The sequence below is a fragment of the Eretmochelys imbricata genome, chromosome 22 (assembly GCF_965152235.1).
Source record: "Eretmochelys imbricata isolate rEreImb1 chromosome 22, rEreImb1.hap1, whole genome shotgun sequence".
Classification (NCBI taxonomy): domain Eukaryota; kingdom Metazoa; phylum Chordata; order Testudines; family Cheloniidae; genus Eretmochelys; species Eretmochelys imbricata.
The window spans coordinates 8,329,471-8,352,103 of record NC_135593.1 but is presented as its reverse complement, the minus strand read 5'-3'; the positions used below and the strand labels follow the sequence as shown (position 1 = coordinate 8,352,103).

At 41.0% G+C, this 22,633-nt stretch overlaps 1 protein-coding gene across 5 annotated transcripts in view; it reads left to right on the top strand.

Moving 5' to 3' along the window:
- Nucleotides 1–22,633, top strand: part of ZBTB44 (zinc finger and BTB domain containing 44) — a 149,736-nt gene that overhangs the window by 31,511 nt on the left and 95,592 nt on the right. For 2 of the 5 annotated variants that reach the window (XR_013348585.1, XR_013348586.1), the window contains exons 4-5: nucleotides 10,453–10,616; nucleotides 13,627–13,927. Coding sequence is in view for 2 of the 5 variants with exons in the window: in XM_077839733.1 (XP_077695859.1) it covers nucleotides 10,453–10,616; nucleotides 13,627–13,927; nucleotides 16,627–16,909 (748 nt within the window). In the remaining 3 variants the exon portion in view is untranslated. Of the gene's footprint in view, nucleotides 1–10,452; nucleotides 10,617–13,626; nucleotides 13,928–16,626; nucleotides 22,175–22,633 lie in introns of those variants that run through there. The other 3 variants (XM_077839733.1, XM_077839734.1, XR_013348587.1) reach the window with 3 other exon arrangements.

Genomic DNA, 22,633 nt, shown 5'->3' with positions numbered 1-22,633 from the left:
TGATTTATAAGTTCAAATTCAGGTTACAGGCCCTACCCCATAAATTGGCTAAATATTTAAGGCAGAGTTTCCAAGTCCCAGGAAGCTCACTCTTAACTCTAATGTAGTGGGAAGAGCTGTTTATGTACCCCAAAACTTTATTCTCACTCTGTAACAGACTTTATCATTACCAGCATTCAGATCTGCTCAGCTTAGTAGTACACAGTCAACAGAAAAATCTTTCTCTCTTTCTCAGTGCCTGTATGTGTATATATAAGGGGCTCTGATTTTGTCTGGAGGACAGTAAACTGGCTTCCTGGGCAGCCCACTATTTTTAATTCATTGTGCAGCATTTAGAATAGATGCTTTAGAAATGGGGTGGATGCTGATTCCTCATATGTTCGGAGTACAATAAAGCCTGTAACTCTCTTAGTCACCTTCGGTTAAAAAATAAATAAATAAATAAAAATCTAAAGGCTTCCTCCTACAGATAGCATTATCCATTATGCCCTAGGCTCATTCTAGAAACACCATACCTCAAATATAGCTTGAACTTACTCCAGGCTCCTGGGAGCAACAGGAATTTTTCCTATCTGAAATAAGCATAAGAACTTGGTGTTCTACTTCTATCACTCAGTAGAGCTTCTGTTACTGAACAAAGCTCTAAACACACTTGTTAGCAGATATGGATACAAAAACTTTGCTCAGTGGGTTTTTTCCATAGGGATCATTAGTTTAAACCTAAGTTGGAAATTCCTTTATTGATAGATTCTTGAAACTCGGAATCAAGTTTTAGACAGACTTGCATCTTGAAACACTTAGTTGACTATGCGTGTGCTGGTCTTCTGTTGGGCTAGTCTTTGTATTCTAATCTAAGTAGGTTCTCCATGCAAAAATCATATTGATTTATAAAATATTTTTTCTGGTAAAATATCTTCATCCTGTGTTAATTGTTTAATACGATTAAATAGCCTCCTTGTTTCAAAAGCAGGTCATATGATACATGACTTGAAGTAGACACATGAATGTTTTATGTGTTTGAACTGTTCTCACTGAACTGATTTCTGTAGTAGTCTTTCTTCTGTTGAACGTTATTAGATTGTAAATTTCCATAATATGGATATGTAGTAGACTGGGTTAAATGTTTAGTCTAGTTTATTAGCTACTGTTAAATTAAGATGAGGCAAATTACTAGTACCGAAATATATAATGTTTGTAAAGTCTAATGAGAATCTGTTTGTTCAAATGGCTTGTCCATCTCTACAAACGGGGCATTCTTGGAACAAACTCAATGTTTTAGCGTTCGTATTTGTCAGGACTTAGTTTTGCATAGCTGAATGTGCATTCCAGTCCATTTGCAGAATGTCAGAAGCAGATCAGTTGCTTATAGAATGTGGTGCTTGGAGGTTATAACACATTAATTATAATGAACAGTTCTTGTTTCTTGATCTGGGTTGATTGGAATGTTTTCTGTGCTTTTGTTAATTTTTTGAAAATTACAAAATATTTTTTATTTAAAATGAAGCTTTTTTATGTATGTTACAAAACGTCCAAAAATGTTTGTTTTAGTTTAGATTTTTCCCATTATACCTGATGTAATAAGAATTGCTCACAGCTTCCAAATATTTAAATAAGTGAGTGTATAGAATGCAAGGAAGGGAGGGAAAGGGTGATTTTGTTTTTACATTTCTTCCTTGTGCTAAGGTCCACAGATCCATGAGGATGGGTACTTCAGCCAGCTTGCAGCATGAGGAAGAAACTGACCTGTCAGTCATTGGGAGCTAGAAAATGCTCTGCTTCCTGAAATGCCCTCCAGTTTTATTTGCCTCCCCAGGGACAAGCAGATGGCTCACCCAAGCCTGCCTTGCTGCAGAGCTTTCTGGGGGAAATTCCAAACCCTGTTTCAGATTTCTTATTTTAACTCAATAAAATATGGTCTGATTACCAGGTACCTCAGGGTGGCATTTGCCTTTAAGGGAGATTGTCCCCTCCGCTCTGCTTTGCCTTCTGAGGCATTTGCAGCAGCTGGTGCTCCTGCAGGCTTCAGGGAGTGAGCTAGGCCAAAAAAAGCCAGAGGCGAAAGAAAAGGTCTCCTGCTTTCTCCCCCCCTTCAAGTATCTCCTTGGTGAGCTTGTCTGATTCTGTGGGCAGAATGTAGTCTTTCTCCAGCGCACTCCAGGCGGGGTCATCTCAGACCCCTTCCCCCAGGCAGGAAAGTAGCTAAGCAAGGTTGGAAAAACTGGCTCCAGGAACAAGTCGCTCCCCCTCCACTGGCTTTGTGAGTGGAGCATTACCTAAAGGGCAGTGCACCATACAGCCTGCAACAGCAGCCATACCTCCAACTGCGGAGTTCAGCCGTCTCCTCCCCCTCACATTCTCTCAGGCCATGGATAAAGGACAGTGGACAAAGCATGGACTCTGCCAAAGCTGCTGCCATCTCCATAACAGGCCTAGTGTTCCCTGCTGATATTCCAGGCTGGGCCCTCCAGGAGAAATGCAGATCTATCAGGCCCAGGTCGATCCCTTGTGCTAGAGATGGGTAGAATTTCTGGGGAGTTCATTCTTGAACTTTATGACAGGTCTGTGTGGGGAAGGAGAGGCAACAAACCCAGCCTCTCGCAAGACAGAGAGATTGCTAGCCACTTGAAATAGTTGTAGGAGCAATCTGAGCCCAGTCTCTCCTCAAAGCAAGATTATAGAAACAAATTTCCAAAGGGGAAATAAACAAAAGCAGCACTGTTCCCTCGGGACATCTCCATCGAGTGCAGCGTGTACCTAGAGCAGTGGTTCTCAACTTATTTGCCATTGTGGGTCGTATATGCAGCTTTTTTTGTGTTATTTGGGCTGCATCCACACAATATATATATCTGTATGGCCCTGAGGATGTCACATGGGTCATAGTTGTGTGCTGATTGGGCTGCATGCAGCCCATGGACCGCGGGTTGAGAACCACTGACCTAGAGGTTATGGGTAGGGCTACGATTTTGTCACGGAAGTAAAGGATTCAATGCCTTCCAGAAACCTCCGTGACTTGAGCTTGCAGCACCTGGGAGCTGCAGGGTATTCCCCCCCTCCACCCCATCACCCATGGTAGCTGGGAACTCCGGGGCCCTGAACTCCCAGCCATCCTGGGCAGGGGAGCTCAGACCCACTGCGGCTGGCCGGGGTGCCCCGGGAGCTTCGGACTGGTGGGGTGCCCTGCAGTTGGGAGCCAGGGGCCAAGGGGGTGCCTTGCCACTCCCAGCCAGGTCCCTAGGGGTGGTGTGGGAACCCTCAGCTCCCCATTTTGTCATGCATATTTTTAGTAAAAGTCATGGATAGGTCATGGGCCTCTTTGAATTTTTCTTTATTGCCCAGGACCTGTCTGTGATTTTTACTAAAAATATGTTTGACAAAATCTTAGCCTTCGTTATGGGTCATAAAACAAATTGAAGTAGTCCCTGAAGTACAGCAGGAGAAAATACTGCAAGTGGTAGCTAGAACAAGAGCAGGCAACTAAGGCAAGGTCAGTCGCTTCCCTCAGTTGACTCAGAACTATATGCAGGACTCCCAAACCAGGCCTATCTGGATTTAGATCTGTTTGGTTTCTGGGTCCTTTGGTTTGGAAGTGAATGGCTACCAACCACTTCAGTTAAAATGAGGTCACTGGACATGGTCCACAGGAGGCATTCTAAGGCAAGAATCTCATGAACAGCTTTGTCCATTCTGAATCTCAAGCAACCTATGGAAATGCCAGGATGTGAATGAAACCATCCAAAGTCTAATTCAGATCAGAGCAGTACAACCCTTTCCCCATCCTATTTTCTAGCCTCAAGCAGTCAGGAACAAACAGACCAGGGCCTAAGTTCCTTAAAAATGCTTATCTTTCCCATTTCACCATCCCATAGACCATTCTTCCCTCTTACATGCAGATGGCAGCTTTTTATTTTCTCAATTTGTATTACCATTTGATTTGACAAGTGGTTAAATCAGGGTCTCTTCCAGGATCATGCCAGTATTAATATTGACTTTAAGGAAGAAGCAAATTCACTTCTCTTCCTAGACAATTTTTCTGATCAGGGCTCTGTACAGGGTCAGCTGCAAAAAAGACAGGGATATGTTTTCTAGGATATCTTGGATACATGTTATATGGTGCCGGGGAAGTCCATCATAGGATTGGGATGAGAATAAATACGATCAGATGCAAGGTTTCACCTCAGACTATTTTTAGCAGAAGATGAAGAACAAAGGAAGGGCATGCAGTATCACAGAAACAAAAATACAGCTCTATTGGGCATGCTGTTCTTATACACAGACATGCTTCAGTGATCGAGAGTTCATGAGAAACATCCAGTAATAATTATCCCCCTCTGCATCACATCCATTGGCAGAAATCAAGGTCTCATTGGATAGTCTCCACTCTCTCCGATGAGTGTACTAAATCAGATTTTTTTGAAGGGATCCACCCATTAGCAAACCAGGCAGAGCAATCTTCAGTAGATGCTAGCTGGGGGGTAATGGAGAGGGCTCATTCAGGTCCCAGTTCAATCCAGGGAATGGGTACCAGAAAAAGCAGAGCACAGCACCTACGATCTGGGACACAATGATTCATTGAGGCCTCAGAACACTGTTCCTTCCATGGGTCACAGACTTGTTTTGGGTTGTGACAGTCAAAGTGTCTGATACGGTTTTTTATAAATAAACATGGGAAACATGATCATATCAATCACATAGAAAAATCGGCTTCTCCTGGTCAGAGCAAAGTTTCCTATCCCTGTGTGCACTGTCTATCAAAGGGGAGATGAACACCAAGGCTTACATGGCAGAAGTTTGATTAAAATGGACCCTGGACCAAAAAATGTTCTTACTCATTGTAAGTTAGTGTGGTGGGCTGGTGAGTCACCTGTTTGCATCTGGAAACAACAAAAAAAGCACCCTGTGGCCTTTCCATGGGTCGGGACTGGCGTGTGAGATCAGAAGTGACTTACAAAGCTGAGCAATGCCTCTACTGTGTGCTTTTCCACTGCTCCCCAAAACCATACAAAAAATAGGAAGGCGTGAGTGGCAATGAAACTGTTGTCTTTCTGCCTGTCAGGCCTCATTAACCTAGCATTGAGCCTTCCAGTGTGTGGTTTTTGCAACAGTAGACTTCCTCTGAGGGGGGGAACCCAATCCAGACAGGTTTAAAATGGATACATGAATGAAGTGAATTCACTCTCATGGACCCTAAAAATCATTCAACAAATAGAATTTATTCTGCTGGTTGATGCAAAGTCTGTAATTTAACTACAATGTTAAACAAGTAAAATACAGTCTGGAATTCCTATAGGAGGGCCTTAGTGTCAGTGAATAAGTGTCCAAGTAAAAAGGTCATGTTTCTAGTATAATGTTATCAACATGTTCAGGAAAAGGGAATTTTGTGTAAATCCCAGCATTAAATACTTTCTTAAGGCAACAACTATTATTCTAGCTCTGAGGCCTTAGAGCATGACCTTGGAACCTCATTCTGCTCCTTACAGTGTTACCCAGATTGAGCCCCTGTAGGAGGTGTCATTATACTTGCTATCCGTTAAAGTAAAGCTTCCAATATCCGTAATCTCCAGTCAGATGAGTTATGAAGTTAGCTTTCTCAGATGAGACCCACTATTGTATTTCATTCAGACAAGTGTCGTCCTCTCAACTGTGTCATACGATTCATTCCTAAAGTAAATTCAAGAAATACTCTTCCTTCTCTTGAGCATCAAGTCTAACTTCAGGAGCACTGACAGTCTCAGGGCAGAGAAGTCATATCTCCTATATTGAGATCTGCTAGGCAGCCAAATGACCATAGATACATAAATTCACAAAAATTCTGCATACTGGTGAATCCAATCTTTAGTCAATACTGTTTTTTTTAGCAGAAGTATTCTTTCATGTCTTAGTGTTCAGGGGAAGGAGCATTAAATTGGATGTCCATATTTAATGGATGATCCTAGTTTGTCCACTGCTGTGGAAATCCCATTGTAACGGATTTGTTAACCTTCAAATGACGAAGTATAGGAAAATATATCTGCTTACCTGAAAATTTCCTTTTTTGAGTTTTAAGATCCACAGATTCAGCCCACCCTAGAGACCAGTGGATTTTCCAGAATAGGGATGGAAATTGACATCCAGCTATTTGGTTCTGTTCCATTAGGGGGGAAATTATCCTGGTTGTGGAAGTTGCCTCAACTGGAGGGAACTTCAGGTGGCAGTGATAGACAGGTCTGGTTCTGCCCCTAAGCTGAGAGCAGGCTGCAGCAGCCACAGTAATAGATCTGTGGACCTTTCTGCTCAAAGAAAGGACATTTTCAGGTAAGCACAAATAATAGAAAATGCCATTTTTATCAACTGGATTACTCTGGTCAAGCATGTGGACAAGGGTGATCCAGTTGATGTAGTGTATTTGTACTTCCAGAAAGCCTTTGACAAGGTCCCTCACAAAAGTAAACTGGGTGCCAGGGTGGGCCACACTGAGAATGCAACATTCAGGGCAGACTGGAAGAAATAGGGCAGACAATCCTGCCAAACTGGTGGAGGGTTTTCTGTAATTTGATTACCAAGCCAGTAACAAAAGAGCTTCTGCAGTACCACACTAGTTAACCAGAAGCCAAACACCGTCCTCTTTAGGCATTTCAGCCCTTGGTTATAACAATTTCCAGACAAACAGGTTAATAGAGTGAAGAGTTCTTGAAAACCTAATTCATCATATGTGAGGTTCTTACTAATCCCAAAGGATCAGACACTTACCCCAGGACAAGATGTATTTCAGATCTTACCCAAATATCACACTATCAGCCAATCCTTAGTAAACTAACTAAAGATTTATTAATAAAAGAAAAGAAGAGTTACTGGAATTGTTAAAGAATCATATACATAACTAGTGATTTTCAGTGTTCATAGATCAGAATTGTAGCAGTGATGTTATGTCTCCTGGCTTGCAAAAGTCCCTTTGGAATTATCCCAATAGGTCAGAATCTAAAGGCATCTTAGATGTAAAGTCTGTTAGTTTTTCCATGGATTTTCCAGGGTATTCCAAATAGCTACTTGGAAGATCTCAGTCCCAAAGCTTAAACTTTCCCTGTTTAAAGTTTGGCAGACTAGAGATGCAGGATCAGGCCCAAGGTTTCACTTTTATAGCTCTCCAGCAGGCTGCCAAGCCTCCTCAGTGCTTTTCTCCTAGGAAGAGTAGGCAGTGCAGATAGTTTGTGAACCTTTGTTCTGAAAAAACAACTCGGAGTCCTTGTGGCACCTTTGTTTTGAAGTTAATCTTTTATTTCCTATGCATACACAGGTAAACTAGTTACACTCATTTACATAATGAAATTAGCCAGTCTTCCATTATAACAGAGATAGATAAGCTGCAGACAATGTAGGTAATATCAACTTCCTGCAGTATCTCACATCTTTGATCTTAAGGTTAACTGAACACAGTCACATACATAACGTAAGACAATTTAAGACATGAAAACAGACTTAGAAGCTAAAAGCTAATTTGATTACACTGATAAACTTCTAACAAAATATATATAAACACAGGCAAATATACTTAGCATCTACCCTTGATGTCTGTTATGAATGAGTTAATGACTGTTGTGGTCTAAGAGTAACAGCCGTGTTAGTCTGTATTCGCAAAAAGAAAAGGAGTACTTGTGGCACCTTGGAGACTAACCAATTTATTTGAGCGTAAGCTTTCGTGAGCTACAGCTCACTTCATCGGATACATCCGATGAAGTGAGCTGTAGCTCACGAAAGCTTACGCTCAAATAAATTGGTTAGTCTCTAAGGTGCCACAAGTACTCCTTTTCTTGTTGTGGTCTAGTACATCTCTTAGAAATTCACATACAAGTGAATTATCCTGATACAATTGTAATGCCTCCTGTTAAGTTGTTATGAGTCCTGCATAGGTTGGCTGGTCTGCCAATGTCACAAGAGATAAGAGGGAAAGTCCTCTTTTTGATCAGTAACTGATTAGAAGAGGGGTGGGCAAACTACAGCCTGGGGGCCACATCCGGCCCTCCAGACGTTTTAATCCAGCCCTCGAGCTCCTGCCGGGAAGTGGGGTCCGGCGCTTGCCCTGCTCTGGTGCTCCAGCCGGGGAGCAGGGTCGGAGTCTTGTCCCACTCCGCATGTCCCCCCTACAGCTCCTACTCATAGGGGCAGCCAGGGAGCTCCGCACACTGCCTCTGCCCCAAGTGCCGCCCCTGCAGCTCCTATTGGCTGGGAACCACAGCCAGTGGGAGCTGCAGGGGCGGTGCCTGCGGGCAGGGCAGCGTGCAGAGCTGCCTGGCTGCACCTCTGGGAAGGAGCCAGAGCGGGGACTGGGAGCTGCTTGAGGTAAGCGCCGCTCAGAGCCTGCCCCACAACCGCGCCCCATGACCCAACCCCCTGCCCCAGCCCTTATCCCCCCTACCCCCCTCCAAACCCCTCAGTCCCAGCCTGGAGCAGCCTCCTGAACCCCCAGCCCCACCCCAGAACCGACACCCCCAGATGGAGCCCTCCCACACCCCAACCCCCAATTTTGAGAGCATTCATGGCCTGCCATACAATTTTCATGTGGCCCTCAGGCTAAAAAGTTTGTCTGCCCCTGGATTAGAAGGTAGGAAACAGAGGGTGGGAATAAATGATCAGTTTTCACAATGGAGATTGGTAAATAGCTGGGTCCCTCAAGGAACTGTCTCTCTGCTGTTCAACGTGTTCATACATGATCTGGAAAAGGGGGTAAACAGTGAGCTGGCAAATTTGCAGATGATACAAAATTACTGAAGATAGTCCAAAGCTGGCTGCGAAGAGTTACAAAGGGATCTCACAAAACTGGGTGACAAGGCAACAAAATGGCAAATGAAATTCAATGTTGATATGTGCAAAGTAATGCATATTAGGAAAACATAATCCCAACTATACATATAAAACGATGAGGTCTATATAAAATTAGCTGTTACCATTCAAGAAAGATCTTGGAGTCATTGTCTCTAGTTCTCTGAAAACATCCACTCAATGTGTAGCTGTCGTCAAAAAAGCTAAAAATGTGAGGAACCATTAGAAGAGGGATATATAATCACAGAAAATATCATGATGCTGCTATATAAATCCATGACATCCGCACCTGGAATACTGCGTGCAGTTCTGGTTGCCCCATCTCAAAAAAGATATATTAGAATTGGAAAAGGGGCTGAAGAGGGCAACAGAAATGATTGGGGATTGGAACAGCTTCTGTGTGAGGAGAGGTTAAAAAGACTTTGATCAGTGTAGAAATAGAGGTGAGGGAAAAGGGGGGATATGATAGGGTCTATAAAGTCATGAATGATGTGGAGAAAGTGAATGGGGAAGTGTTGTTTACCCCCTCATGTAACACAAGAATCAGGGATCACTCAAAGAAACTAATAGGCAACAGGTTTAAAACAGGCAGTGCTACTTCACACAGCACACAGTCAACCTGTAGAACTTGTTGCCAGGGGAAGTAGTGAAGTCCAAATGTATAACTGGGTTCAAAAAAAGAATTAGATAAGTTCATGGAGGATAGGTCCATCAATGGCTGTTAGCCAAGATGATCAGGGATGCAACCCCATGCTGTGGGTATCCCTAAACGTCTGATTGCCAGAAACTGGATTGGATGACAAAATAGATCATTCAGTAATTGCCGTCTTCTGTTCATTCCCTTGACGTTATCTGGCGCTGGCCACTGCCACTATGGCCATTCTTATGTTTGTGTTTAAGTGATAGGCAGGGCTGTTTCTAGTTGACTAAGGTGTCCCATCCACCGTGAAGAAAACACCACACCAGAAGACCAAATTACAGTGCTATATTCCCCGCAGTTAGTTTGCAGTTAGAGAATAGGTGGGGGACTTAGATAATGTCAGGTAATTAATTTCTTTGAAAGTTAAAATATTTCCTTCATCTGCTACCTAATGACCTTAAAATTATAACCAAGTTTAGCTAACTTTAAACATACTGATACATATCCTGTCACGCAGCAGACTGTATCAAACAAACATCCAGTATAAACAAATACAGTTTACTTTCTTGCTGCCTGCTAGGCAAGCTAATGACTTGAAATTGTAAATCATATTATTGATTAATTATTGAATCTGACTTGAGCTGAAAATGAACTGTCCTGCCTCAGTTTCCTTTAAATGTCACAGGAACTGCAGAAATAAAAAATTGGATTTGCCTACCTATCTTACTAATTTACTAAATTCTTTCTTTTGCTCCAGTTGCCAGTTGCACTTTGTTATGTACTTTTGGAAGAATGCACATATTCTATATATATATATATATATATATATATATATATATATATATATGTTCTCTGAAAAATGAAGTGCATTGTACAGCTAATGTTCAGTGACTGTTTCCAAAGAAATTGAGGTCAGAGGCCAGTGTCATTTCTTGCCTCGGGTCAGGTTTTCTTTGGACAGGCCACCTCAATTTTTTTTCTAGCCTGCTTGTAAATTAGTGATTTTTTTCTCCCCCCAGGTTGGAGAACGTTCAGTATCCCTACCAACTCTACATTGCCCCTTCTACCAGTAGCACAGAGAGACCCAGCCCAAATGGCCCGGATAGACCTTTTCAGTGCCCAACCTGTGGGGTCCGATTCACCCGCATTCAGAACTTAAAACAGCATATGCTCATCCACTCAGGTAAAGAAACTTAACTGTTTTGAATAAGTAGGTCATGGATCCAGGACGCTTGCTGTTTTTACAGCATGCTTAGTACTGTAACTGTTTTTAAATGAACTGCTGTATGCAAACTGACTTTTTTGCTTCAATCTCTTTTTCAGATTTCTAAAAATTGGGATTAATCACTGTGTGCATACCTATTTTTCCAACATACAGTCTAGCTGTGTTGCTGAATAATTAAACTTTGTATGGATGAAAACATATTTATTAAAGTTGGTGGAATATAACATTCATACAGTAAAGGGGCTCCTGCTTTTATGGAAAGGTTTGAGGCAAAATCAAGATGTTAAGCTGCGTCACTCAGGGGTGTGAATAATCCACACCCTGAGCAATGTAGTTATACTGCCCTACGTGCTGGTGTAGACAGCGCTATCTTAGTGAGAGAGCTTCTCCCGCCAATACAGCTATCACCTCTTGCGAAGGTGGCATTATTAAACCGAGGGGAGAGCTTTCTCCTATTGGCTTAGAGCGTCTTCACCAGACAGCAGCACAGCTGCGTCAGTGCAAGTTTCTAGTGTAGACAAGCCCTATGAATCCTTTGCAAGGGTTGTACTGCATTGGCTTTTTTTATTATACCAGTCTCAAGTGGTGTAGATTGGAGTTCATCCTTGGATGTCGGAATTGTCTGCTGTGTTGCTTGAAGAGACTCATAAACCATAAGAAAGCTGTGACCAAAACCATTTTATCCAAAGCAGGTAGCTGAGATTAGTAGTTATGTCCTCCTGTGTCTCAGAAACTTCTAAAGGGATAGGTGAAGGGGAGCAATCAAAATGACTAATAAATTAAGTGGTTGCAGTCAGTGTCATTTAGCAAGAGTTAAGTATTAGGTCTGCTGCTTTTGAATCAGCCTTTCTCTCCAGATTTCTTTGCAGCCATTTTCTTTCAAACAAGTGACCAAAGGATGAGCTGTTAATGAGGTTGTTACTGTTTGTCACCCAGAGATTTAACAGTGTAGGATTTGCTAGATCAGCATTAACTGTGTCTTTGATAGTCCAGTGAATGTAGAGATACTTTTAACAGTTACAGTGCAGGCCTCTAAGATGCCCCTTATAGTTGTATACCAAATGGAATTTGTGCCCGTCAGTCAGAATGGTTGATCCTTGCTGATGGTTTTTAAGAAATCAGATTATTCATAATAGTTTTGATATTTTAAACATGTTTATGGCTGAAATACACAATAAGTTATATAAAGTGTATATAGAAAGCAACTTTTGATGGAGTTAGCCACCATTTACCTAATAAAATGTTTAAATCTATAAAAGTCATTTTGATATAAGAGAAATTGGATCCTTGCAATTGAACAGTAACAAGTTTACCCTCTCCTGGTTTATATTTGACCTGTCATCTTGCACAAATGCCATAAAATGTATGTGGGCAGAAGAACCACAATTCTCAAGGCACAAGTTTTTACTAGCAACTGTTACTTAGCCCAATAATGATCCATTAATGTAGTTTTTTGGCATTTGACAGTAACAAGACAACCTGCCTGTGCATATTTGGTTATTAAATTGTCCCAGGTAGGCTGCTAACATTTTAAGATATCCATCAAGCATGCATAAAGTATTTCAGCTTGATCTGTTAGTGGACAGATGTCAGTAAGACTTGTATGGGAAGTTGGAAGATATTTTTTACTAGCTGTTTTTGAGTTACTCGTGTGAGGAAACCTCCAATCTGTAAATGCCAGAAGTATTTTCCCTTAACTCAACTGGCTGAAGAGATTTGCCTCAAACTTTTCAAGAAAATAAATGCTTTTGGATAGAGACCAAGCATGGAAAGTTTCAGCCCCAAAGGACAATATTTTAGAATGTTTAGCATGTGAAAGCAAGTTTATAAAGAGACTCAGTTTAACCTTAACTGTAGCTTTCACTATGTTGGAAGCCACAATTAAAGGAGCTCACTTACACATGAGGAAAGCAGAAGAATTGACAAGTAAGGTTAACAGCTTGGACTGAAACAACATCCTTAATTTAGACCATTTAACATTTTTTTTCTTTTGAACTATAGTGTGAATTGAGGTCAGAGTTCCAGATTCTTGGCCTGAATTCTGTCAGACCATTTAATAGGACTTTTTGTGGTTTAACCTTTTGTGTAGTATTAGTGCTGGTAGTGATGTGATTGTTTAGGGAGAGCATGTTTCTCTCAGCCATACGCATTCCATTGCAAATTAACTGCTGTTGTACCGTGTAATATTTGTATTCACTCTGAAATGAGCATGGTCAGTAAATGATGAGAGAGTTGGTAACAAGGCTTCTAAATTGGATGTAGGACAAAACTAAGGGCCAGATCATCAGATGTGTTAGTGCTGCTTTGTGCTCCATTGACCGTGCAAAGCTGCATTAAGGCTTACTTACCTGGCCCCCAGAGGATCACCCCTGTATGCAAGCATCCACAGGTGGCATAGAGCTGCTGTGTAGGCTCCTGTACCACAACTCCCTTGTCAGGCTCCTTGCATAAGCTAGGGTATCCCTATGGCCAGGCAGTCCCTTACTACCAGAACTGCTTATTGGGGCTATAGACAGTTGATGAAACTTTCTACTAAAAGCAATTTAAAGGTTGCTGTGTTGCACTGACCAGCCCAGCTCAGATCAGTCCAAGATCAGGAGACAACAAAGGTGGTTTATAGGTTCTGCTGCATCAAACACTCTGGCTGCAGGTCAGTATCTTTGCCTTGGTTTCTAACCCACAGAAGCCTTACAGCGGGTTTAAGTTATATAACGAAGAAGGACTGTATAAGGATCCACCTTGTCTCTCTGTATAAGGACCTGGTCATTATAAAACTTCCTTGTCATCTGATTGAGAGAAATATCAGGTTTATGCTAATCGCTTCTGCCATTTTAAAGATAACCTGTTTCTCTCCTTCTTAAATCAGCACTTTACTCTGACTGGTCACAGCTGCTGTCCTGTTGAACAGAAATTGCCAAATGTGACCTCCAGTTGCACAAAGTAAATATTCCCCCCTCTTTTCCCACAGGCATTAAACCATTTCAGTGTGACCGTTGTGGGAAAAAGTTCACCCGAGCTTACTCGCTAAAGATGCATCGCCTGAAGCACGAAGGTAAACGCTGTTTCCGGTGCCAGATATGTAGTGCCACTTTCACTTCCTTCGGGGAATATAAACACCACATGCGGGTTTCCCGGCATATTATCCGCAAGCCTCGGATTTACGAGTGCAAAACATGTGGCGCCATGTTCACCAACTCTGGAAATTTAATCGTTCACCTGAGGAGTCTGAACCATGAAGCGTCAGAGCTAGCAAACTACTTCCAGAGCAGGTGAGGTGCACAACAAAAACCTAACAGGGGAAACTTGCTTTTTCTAAATCATCTCTTCCTGCTTTCAGGGCAGCCTGCTGTTCCTCTCATCAGGTTGCCAGCTAATTGCAGTCACGTTCATTCCTGCACTACTATCTGTAATCTCTGAGCTGCTTTTTAGTGTGTATAAACTGTATAATAAGGCATTGAAGAATCTAGTAGTTTCGAAAGACTGCTTCTTAGTGACTAGGCTACTTCTCTTTCCACTAGTATCTAAAAGCACATTAATAGTGCTAAAAATAGCATTATATACCACAGTCTGTGAGTTTTTATAAATTATTTGATGGCTGTATCTGAAAGAGTTTGGACTGTCTGTTTAGATGGGGGGTGGACTTATGACCTAATTTTTTGTAAGTACTTTTTATTGAGGGAAGGATTTTATTATGAGACTGCATGAATCCAGATGATCACATCTTCATTCTCATTTTTAGGTTTATTTACTGCTAAATGATCACGTTTTAAAATTTCCAACGTATTAATCATACAGGCCTGCTGCACATTTCTTGTTAATCAGGTAGTAAAGAATTGGCTTAACATACAAAAACATTTCACTAAAAGCTCTTCAGAGGCCTGTAAATGAGTCTTGAGGAGTTAAAGTAGCACAGTAATATCACACTAATATGGGATAAGTGTTTGTAAACAAGAGATTTTTAAATAGAGGGATAAGTAAATGAAAGTGAATGAGGGGGACTCTAGAGAGAGGGAGACTTCATTACTGTTAAATATTTAATCTTCTGAGAACAAGTTAGGTTTTAAAAAATAAAACAAAAGTTCCTTCATTCACGGTAATGCAGATGTGTACATGTAAGTAGGCTGTTTGTTTTAAAAAGTATGAAGTAAACCTGTTGTAAGTTTATTCTTTGCATCATAGCAACTAAAATTCCCTAGCAATAATCTGTCAGGTGTTTTCTAGATGTCATATTTTTTTTGTCTTATGAAAGGTTTCAACATTTTGTTTGGTGGTTAGTTCTACACCACTTGTATAAAGAATTCCAAAAGAACATAAATCAGGAAATGTTTGCTTGTCAGCTGTCTTTCCCTGAAAATATAGTTTAAAAGTACAAAGTTCAGTACCTTCTGGTGTGTGCAGTTCATTGAGGGTACCACTTGTGCCAGAGGTAGCATGAATATACCACGAGATGATGCGGTTGCTGTGGTAAGCACTCTTTTTTTGTTGTTGAATACATTAAAACACACTCCTTTTAGTGATTTCCTGGGCCTTATTTGATTTTTGAAAATACAGATTAACATGTTAGCATAGTGCATTTTCCAATTATTCCCCGATTTGGATTTCCCCTAGATCTGGAAAAGTTCATCCTTTTCTGCAGAAAGAAAAGGGTCACTGAATCTCATATCATTGTTCCAGGAAACTGCTCCCTTTTGAATGAACTACATGGAAAAACCAAAGAGTGCCTATACTGGTTTTAGTTATGAATATGTCTGGTGCTGGATATTTGCAAAAAAGTTGACTTTGTATCGTGCTCGCACAGAGTAAATCAGGAAATGTTGGTAGAGTGTGTGAGACCTTTCCTCTGAGCATGTTCAGCCCCCAGTTTCTGAGAATAAGCTGTATAGTTATTGTGACAAAAGAGCCAGGACTGGGTGGCTCGGGAGGAAATGAAATTCAGTCCACTTCTTAGTACAGGGAAACCTGCCAAGAGTGACCACTCATGGGAGTTAGCAAAAGTGGTCGCTTGTAAGAAGTGGTCTCTTTAAAGTTTGCAGACCAGATGGTGGTGGTGTTCCATGGCCTCTGCAAGTAGTCACTCATGACAGGCGGTCTCTCTTCAGGGGTGATCGCTAAGGCAGGTTCTACTGTAATAGGATAGGTGTCAGCATCACAAAAAACATTACAGTTGGCATCCTTATTGATAGTTTAGCAGAGAGGCCAAGGATGGAATGGGCTATTGAAATTGAACTACCCTCAGTCATCTCGAATAGTCCTGTGTCATTGTTGAGGCACGTTGGCGGGGCAACTTGAGGCTCGGCTTTCATTGCTGCTGCCTGTGCTCCATCTGCTCTGTGGATAGAGAGCTATCAGTCCAACTTCTTTACCTTGACTTGTTGGAGCAGTGGTTGTCGTCTGCAGGTCTGTGCGCTGGGTCCTGCACTAACACACTTTTGTTATACCTTTGTCCCCGTGCCTCAGCCCTGTCTCTTTTGCTTCCTGTATCCTTTTTAATTCCCTTTGACTTTGGACCCCTCCCCTTTGAGAGGAAGGTTGTGTTTGATTCTCTGGTAGTCCCTGCCCCCTCTACAGAGGTTGAATAGACCTGAATTTACCTGCACTAAATTTAGTTTGTTCTTAAAAAAACAAAACTCCAGCACTCCCTTTTTTGGCATGGAAGCATTCTGCACCAGGTGGCGATACTAACATCAACTCCCATCCTCCTCAAGGGGCTCAAACCCAGATACGAAGCTACCCCTGAGGAAATATGGTTGCATAAACCATGAAAATTTGATATCCCAGGTATAGCTTCTCCAAACATGTAAATAAAAACTGAGTTATAACACTTAGTGAAGCATATTAGTGTGAAGATTGTAGCCCTAGCTATGATAATAGTTTCTTTATTCCCTGCGCAATGCAGTAGTTAGCATAGCTGTATCTGATGTTTCTTTGAAAGGTTAACATTCTCTTCTGTCCTTTGCCCCTCTTCTAGTGATTTCCTAGTCCCGGACTACTTAAACCAGGAGCAGGAAGAGACCCTCGGGCAATATGAGCTAGGAGAGCATGGGTTTGAAAGCAACTCCTCTGTCCACATGCCTGTCATTTCACAGGTCTCGTCGACTCAGAATTGCGAAAGCACTTTCCCCTTGGGGTCTTTGGGTGGGTTGGCAGAAAAAGAGGAAGACATGCCGGAGCAGCCAAAGACTAATGCCAATGCCGAGGCAACCAGTGATGACCCCCCGAAATCAGAGCTGTCCTCTATTACTATTGAATAATTCATGGTTTGGTTTCATTTTTGTTCTTTGGAAAGTGCCTGTGTTTGGTCCTGTACATTTTAATTTAATTTTTTTAAACAAAAGGAGGGAGATTTCCCTTTTTACTTTGTAAGCTACACTTTAAACAGAAAACTGCAACAGACGTTACATTATTTTTCATGACTGAATGATCAGTTCTGTGAAAATGTTTAAGACTGAATGCACAATAAGGTCCTGTCAGAGCATCATAGAAGCTGCGATGCACTTCTAAAGAAGAAGCAATCGACTGAAATCACTTCAACTTCCTTCTTCCACAATTAGAACAGCTCATTAAATTTCTAATGCTTCTGCAGACCCTCTGGTAAAGGGAGAGAATCAGAAGACACTTTTAAAATGACCAGTACAAGCATGCATGCTCGCAAGTTAATTAATGAGCAGAGTTTTGACTAACTTTAAGTAGACGTGTTAATCCTCTGCTTAAAATATGGCATGTCCTGTCTTTGTCCTTACTGTTTTTCAAACTGCTTACTATAACCCTTTTTTTGGAAATAGTAAGCATTTCTGAAATATAACAGTACTGTCCTTTTTAAAAAATGTCTCTTTACAAAAAAATCTCTGAATCAGTTCTGACAAATTGAGTGATGATGCCATGCCAGGTCCTCCCACTTCTGATATTCCACTCCGCTCATTCAAATAACCTATCCTGATTTGCTTATATGGGGCGAGGCATACAGTCAAGGAAAGTATAAATCCATGCAAGCCTGACAAGTCTGTCATCACTGTATCTTTCTGTAAAGGAAACCACCTTTAAAAAAAAGAAAACGTGTCCCAGACTAAAATTCTTAAACCTTGGCCAGACTGCTTGCAGTCCTACTCACTTTCCCCTATCATACATATCACTAATCTCCAAAAGCTGGCTAGAGAGAGTTTACAGAAAGGAAAAAACAAGTTGTTCTTCTTTTGTGCATTATTGCACACTTTTGTGCTTATACATATGCATGTATACTTTCTGCAGTTTTTATTAGTCTGTTTTGGACAAAACAACCAATTTATTCTTTTTAGAGGCCAAGTTTCTAACCCAACAGGGGGTTGTTTATAAAAACCCTATATAACAATGTTAAATTGTTCCTGTTCCAAAACATTTTAAACCTTTGCCAAGTTAGTTTATTAAAGGCTGTTACTCCAGCTACGTACACAGCTCAAGCAAGCAATAAAGTGAAAGATTTGCAATTTCATTTTTTCCAGATTTAGAAATGGCTGTAAATTTTGGGTATGGGATTTTCAGAGCAGTGATTCTCATTTTGTTGCAGGCAGTTTGGGCTATAGTAAAGCTTAAAAACTTAAAGGAGGGATTGTATAAATTCTTTGGCTGCTGATGAAATTAACTCTCTTTGATACATAAACAGCTGTGTTCCACAACCCACAGCATGCTGAGAGTTTAAGTATTACCTGACCTTAGTATTCCAAGGGCATGTGTCAGACTCCCTTGGTTTTAGATCTACGTGGTAAACTCATACCATGGGTATGAGTCCCTCTGTCACGCACACATTGGATTGAAAGGAGTTCAATCCTTGAGGGGGCCATTTAGGGATCTGGGGCAAAAATTGGGGATTGGTCCTGCTTTGAGCAGGGGGTTGGACTAGATGACCTCCTGAGGTCCCTTCCAACCCTGATATTCTATGATTCTATGAAAGAGAAAAATAGAGAAATGTTTTTTAAAAAGGGAGGGAGAGGAGATGCAGAGCTCAAATGGCAAGACTGATTAGTGTGCAATGACTTCAGCAGTTCTAATGTATCTGTAGAACTATGAAATATCTGCTGATAGCAAATCAGTGTAAAGCTTGTTGCACATTGGTAATATTTTAAAAGGCTTCAATGATAACATACTTACACATTTCTAGTGTTTCTTTAAATAAGTTTTCCCTACCCTGTGTTTATGTTAAAAAAAAAAAAATTAATAAGATTCCCAGTTTTTTCCAAATTACTGAAGCTACCTTTTCCCCCCTGTCTCATCTGCAGAAAATGTCACAGCTACAATTCATCTTATATGTCTATCTTGGTCTTTTGTAAAGGGCTTGGAGCAGAACAAATTTTTATTCAAGATACTGTACTATGAAATAGGCCAGTATCCATTGAAGGGACTGGATCAGAGGACCAGTCCTCTTCCACTTCTGATTTCTATAATTAAGAATCCAGTGAGTCAGGACAGTGCCTGTTAAATATTTCTTCCCTCGCCCCCCAGTAGTTCAGGATAAAAGTAGGATCTGGTACTAAACTCTAATTCATGATCCTCTTTCTCTGTTACAGAAGCATCAGTCTTCCTTGTACATGACAATTTTTAGTCAGTCATAAGTTAAAAAGCACTTAGGTACACACACAAACTCGTACTTCGCAGCTGGCCCACTGTGTATAATGCACAATGAATTAACACATCACACATGGATGGACTTATTCCTTCTGCCAAAAAAAGATGGTTTTCACCCAGGACAAGATCTGTCGTAACACATAATTCACTGATCATGAGATGTGCAAATGCAGAATACATACACCTAGAATAACTGATTTTTAGATGACTTAAAATTTTGTAGGATGGTTAACTGCTGTCTGAAATGCTGTGGAGAACACATTAAAACTTGGTAGCTACAAGGACTGTATTGTAGCTCTAATCTGTTCTTTGGTTGGTATTTGTAATTGTTTCCTGTTAATATATGTATCCCTTCTCCATAGAGCGGAGTCCAAATGAAATGTAAATCTTCTTTCATTTCTCTTTTCCGTGTCTTTCTGGAAGTGCTCAGTTCTTGGGAGTACTAATGTCTCTCAAAGGAGAGATTTAAAATGTTCTAACATTTTACATCAAGCTCTATTGCTGGATATCCAGGTTCTAAAGTGAGATAAATGTCTAAGTAAACTGAAAGCAGCAAGCCTTAGATTACACTGGGGATTAAACCTGAAACATAACTTCTTTAAAAGATGTTATCAGAGGGGTTTGATTCCTGGACTGCTTTTTCTAAAAATAGATACAAGGAATTAAGTTATATTTTGGTTAAAAAGTAAGTTGTTCAGAATTTCTTTCAAATAGAGGAGATTCGGTTTACTGAGGCTGTCGTACCCCTGGCAGCAACTGTTGAATTGACAGGTATTCTCCAAAAGTATTCAGAAAGTGGTTTGAGTGCATTTTCCTTTTGCATAATCTTCTGGTGTACAGAGGACGATCAGTGCATTAAGTGGAAAATCCTTCCTTCCCCCACTCACTTACGCTAGAAGAGGGCCCTGACTACCACAGACCATGGATGGTTCTGCTATATGGCAGGGAGCAAGATTCAGGGACATGGATCTGCATTCCCTACATGTTGGACAGTGCCTCAAGGCGGAGGGGAGAGGGTCACCTCTGGCTCCCCTCTCCCCCACAGAGAGGGGAAGGAGGAGGAGCAGTTGCTTCAGCTGTGCGCTGGCCGATTTGGCCAAGTAATAGTTTCCTTTTGATGCTTGTGCACACAGCTCCCCAGGATACATTCGCATTGAGGAGATTAAACTTTCCCCCAGTACTAATTGGAATGTCAGTTTTCTGCAACATAGTTTTATTATCACAGGTTAAAATTTTTGTGTCCCTTATTAGTTTGTCTTTCTCACTACAATTTGAGTTCAGTTGTCAGGCTAGCAAGTACTGTGGTCAAGTCTCTCATACTGAGAGTTTAGTTGACTAGATCTTTGAAAATGGTTCTGGTTTTCACGAGGCTGAAAGGTGTGAACTTAAACTTTTAAAAAAAGTAATAGCTGCCAATGCAGTAAAATATATTTTATAAAACTATGGTCCCTAGGTACCTTATGGTATAAAATTTTATTGTTTTTAAGATATGGCTTTAAGTTTTTATATGTGGGCTTCCGTCATTTCTTGGTTGCTGGTTTTCCCCTCCAGTCCAAAGACTTCAGCGCATGAGAATTTTGCCATCCTGTTTTCAGGGCATACCCTGTAGCATTTTATATGCAATTTGGAGGGGTAGAGGCTTTGTGCACGCTGCCTGGATTGGCTGGCATAGGTAATATGCAGATGTAGGGAGCACCTTCTGTTCCTAGTTCATTGTGGGCAGAAAAAAGTACTGGTCTCACCATCAAATATAGGGTCGGACTGTGCCTCAACCACATCAGAGGTCACCAGCAGAACATAGTTGGTGCAAAATATTCAGAGGGAATAAACCGTAAAACGTGAACTTTTTAAAAAATACAACAGTAATTGTTAACGCTCTGGGTTTTTGTTAACTTGGTGCATGCTACAACAGTCATTCAGTATCCTACAGGGCTCGCCGACAGATCTGGTTGCACTAAAAAATAAAAATAAAAATAAATCAGTTTCTGGGGCTGCCCTCCTGTATGGACACCACAGTCTTCCTGAGGGTTGATAAAGTCCCCAGAGGAGATTTTTGACCATTTTGTTTAGCTGATGCATGCTTTTGATATTCTGACTATAGCCCTGCCTACAAGAAAGTCCTCAGTGGCTTCCTTGCCCTGCTGTTTCAGTGCCTTGACTCTCTGGGCACTGGCCTTTGATGGAATCCTTGAGCGGGGGGAGGGTAAAGCTGGAGGAGAAATGTGAATTAAATTATCATTGGGCTTCTTTGTGTGTTTTAGTAACAGTGCAACCCTTTTAACTGTGCCAGTCTCCAGTCACCAGCCGTATATCCAGTCGTCATCTCATACACAGTACAGCTTCTCTTGTTGACGCTGGTCACCGCTAGATTACTTGGCATGTTTATTGACTTAACAGAAATGTTTTTTGGTTTTGTTTTTAATGTATACGATGTTTAAATACACTTCACATTTTATATAATACTATCTGGCTATTAGTATTTTTCAGGAACCATAGTTCTTGGTGGCTATATATATTTTTGTGACTTTTTTGTAAACTAAGTGCCGTTTCAACGTTACAATCATTTTTAGAGTTCTTGTAATCAATGTGAATATCATGTTTTTTCAAATCTGTTCTGAGCCTGTAGTGTTTGCTTTGTGATCATATGTGTAATGTATATATTCTGTATAGTTACATTGTACTGAAATACTAGCTTGTTTGATATAAGAAAAGTATGTATTGGGTACTTTTTTGCTAGCCTGATTGTTTAATCTTTAAAAAAAATGTTTTAAAATACAAAAAAAAATAAAAATCTCCAAACTGGTCCCCTTATAGGTCAAAATTAGGGGGGGCAGGAGGAGGAAAAACTAGTTTTGAGTGTCTTTGGATAGAAACATGAAGCTAAGATTTTTCATTAAAATATTAATGTTTTATGGAGTATATACTTGCTTTGTGTCGTTACTTTACGTACGCCTAAGAGTACGGACAACAGACTCGATTCAGCTGGGCTGTAAGCAGGTGCAACTCTCAGTGGGATTTCAGCCTTTTATATTAGGGCTGACTTTGGTCTGAAGTAGTTAAATAGGGTGCAAAACTACTGTTTTCAACATCCTGTTCAGAAGGAAGGTAGCTTTAAACGAAGTGAGTATTAATGAGTGACCGCAGAGACTGCCTGAGTAAGGAGTATTATAAAGAAGTACCTGACATCATTTGACTTTCATACATGTGTGTATGATCCTTGCTATTCTTTTGCCATGTGTTCTGGAGGGGGAAGAAAAAAGGCACAGGGAAGGCTTCCTTCCTAATGTGGTTTTCCTGGTGGAACATCACTGGAAACAGGCCTGTTCTGAAAAGAACAATATTTAAAATGTCATTCGATGGAGTCTTTGCAATTGCAGCTA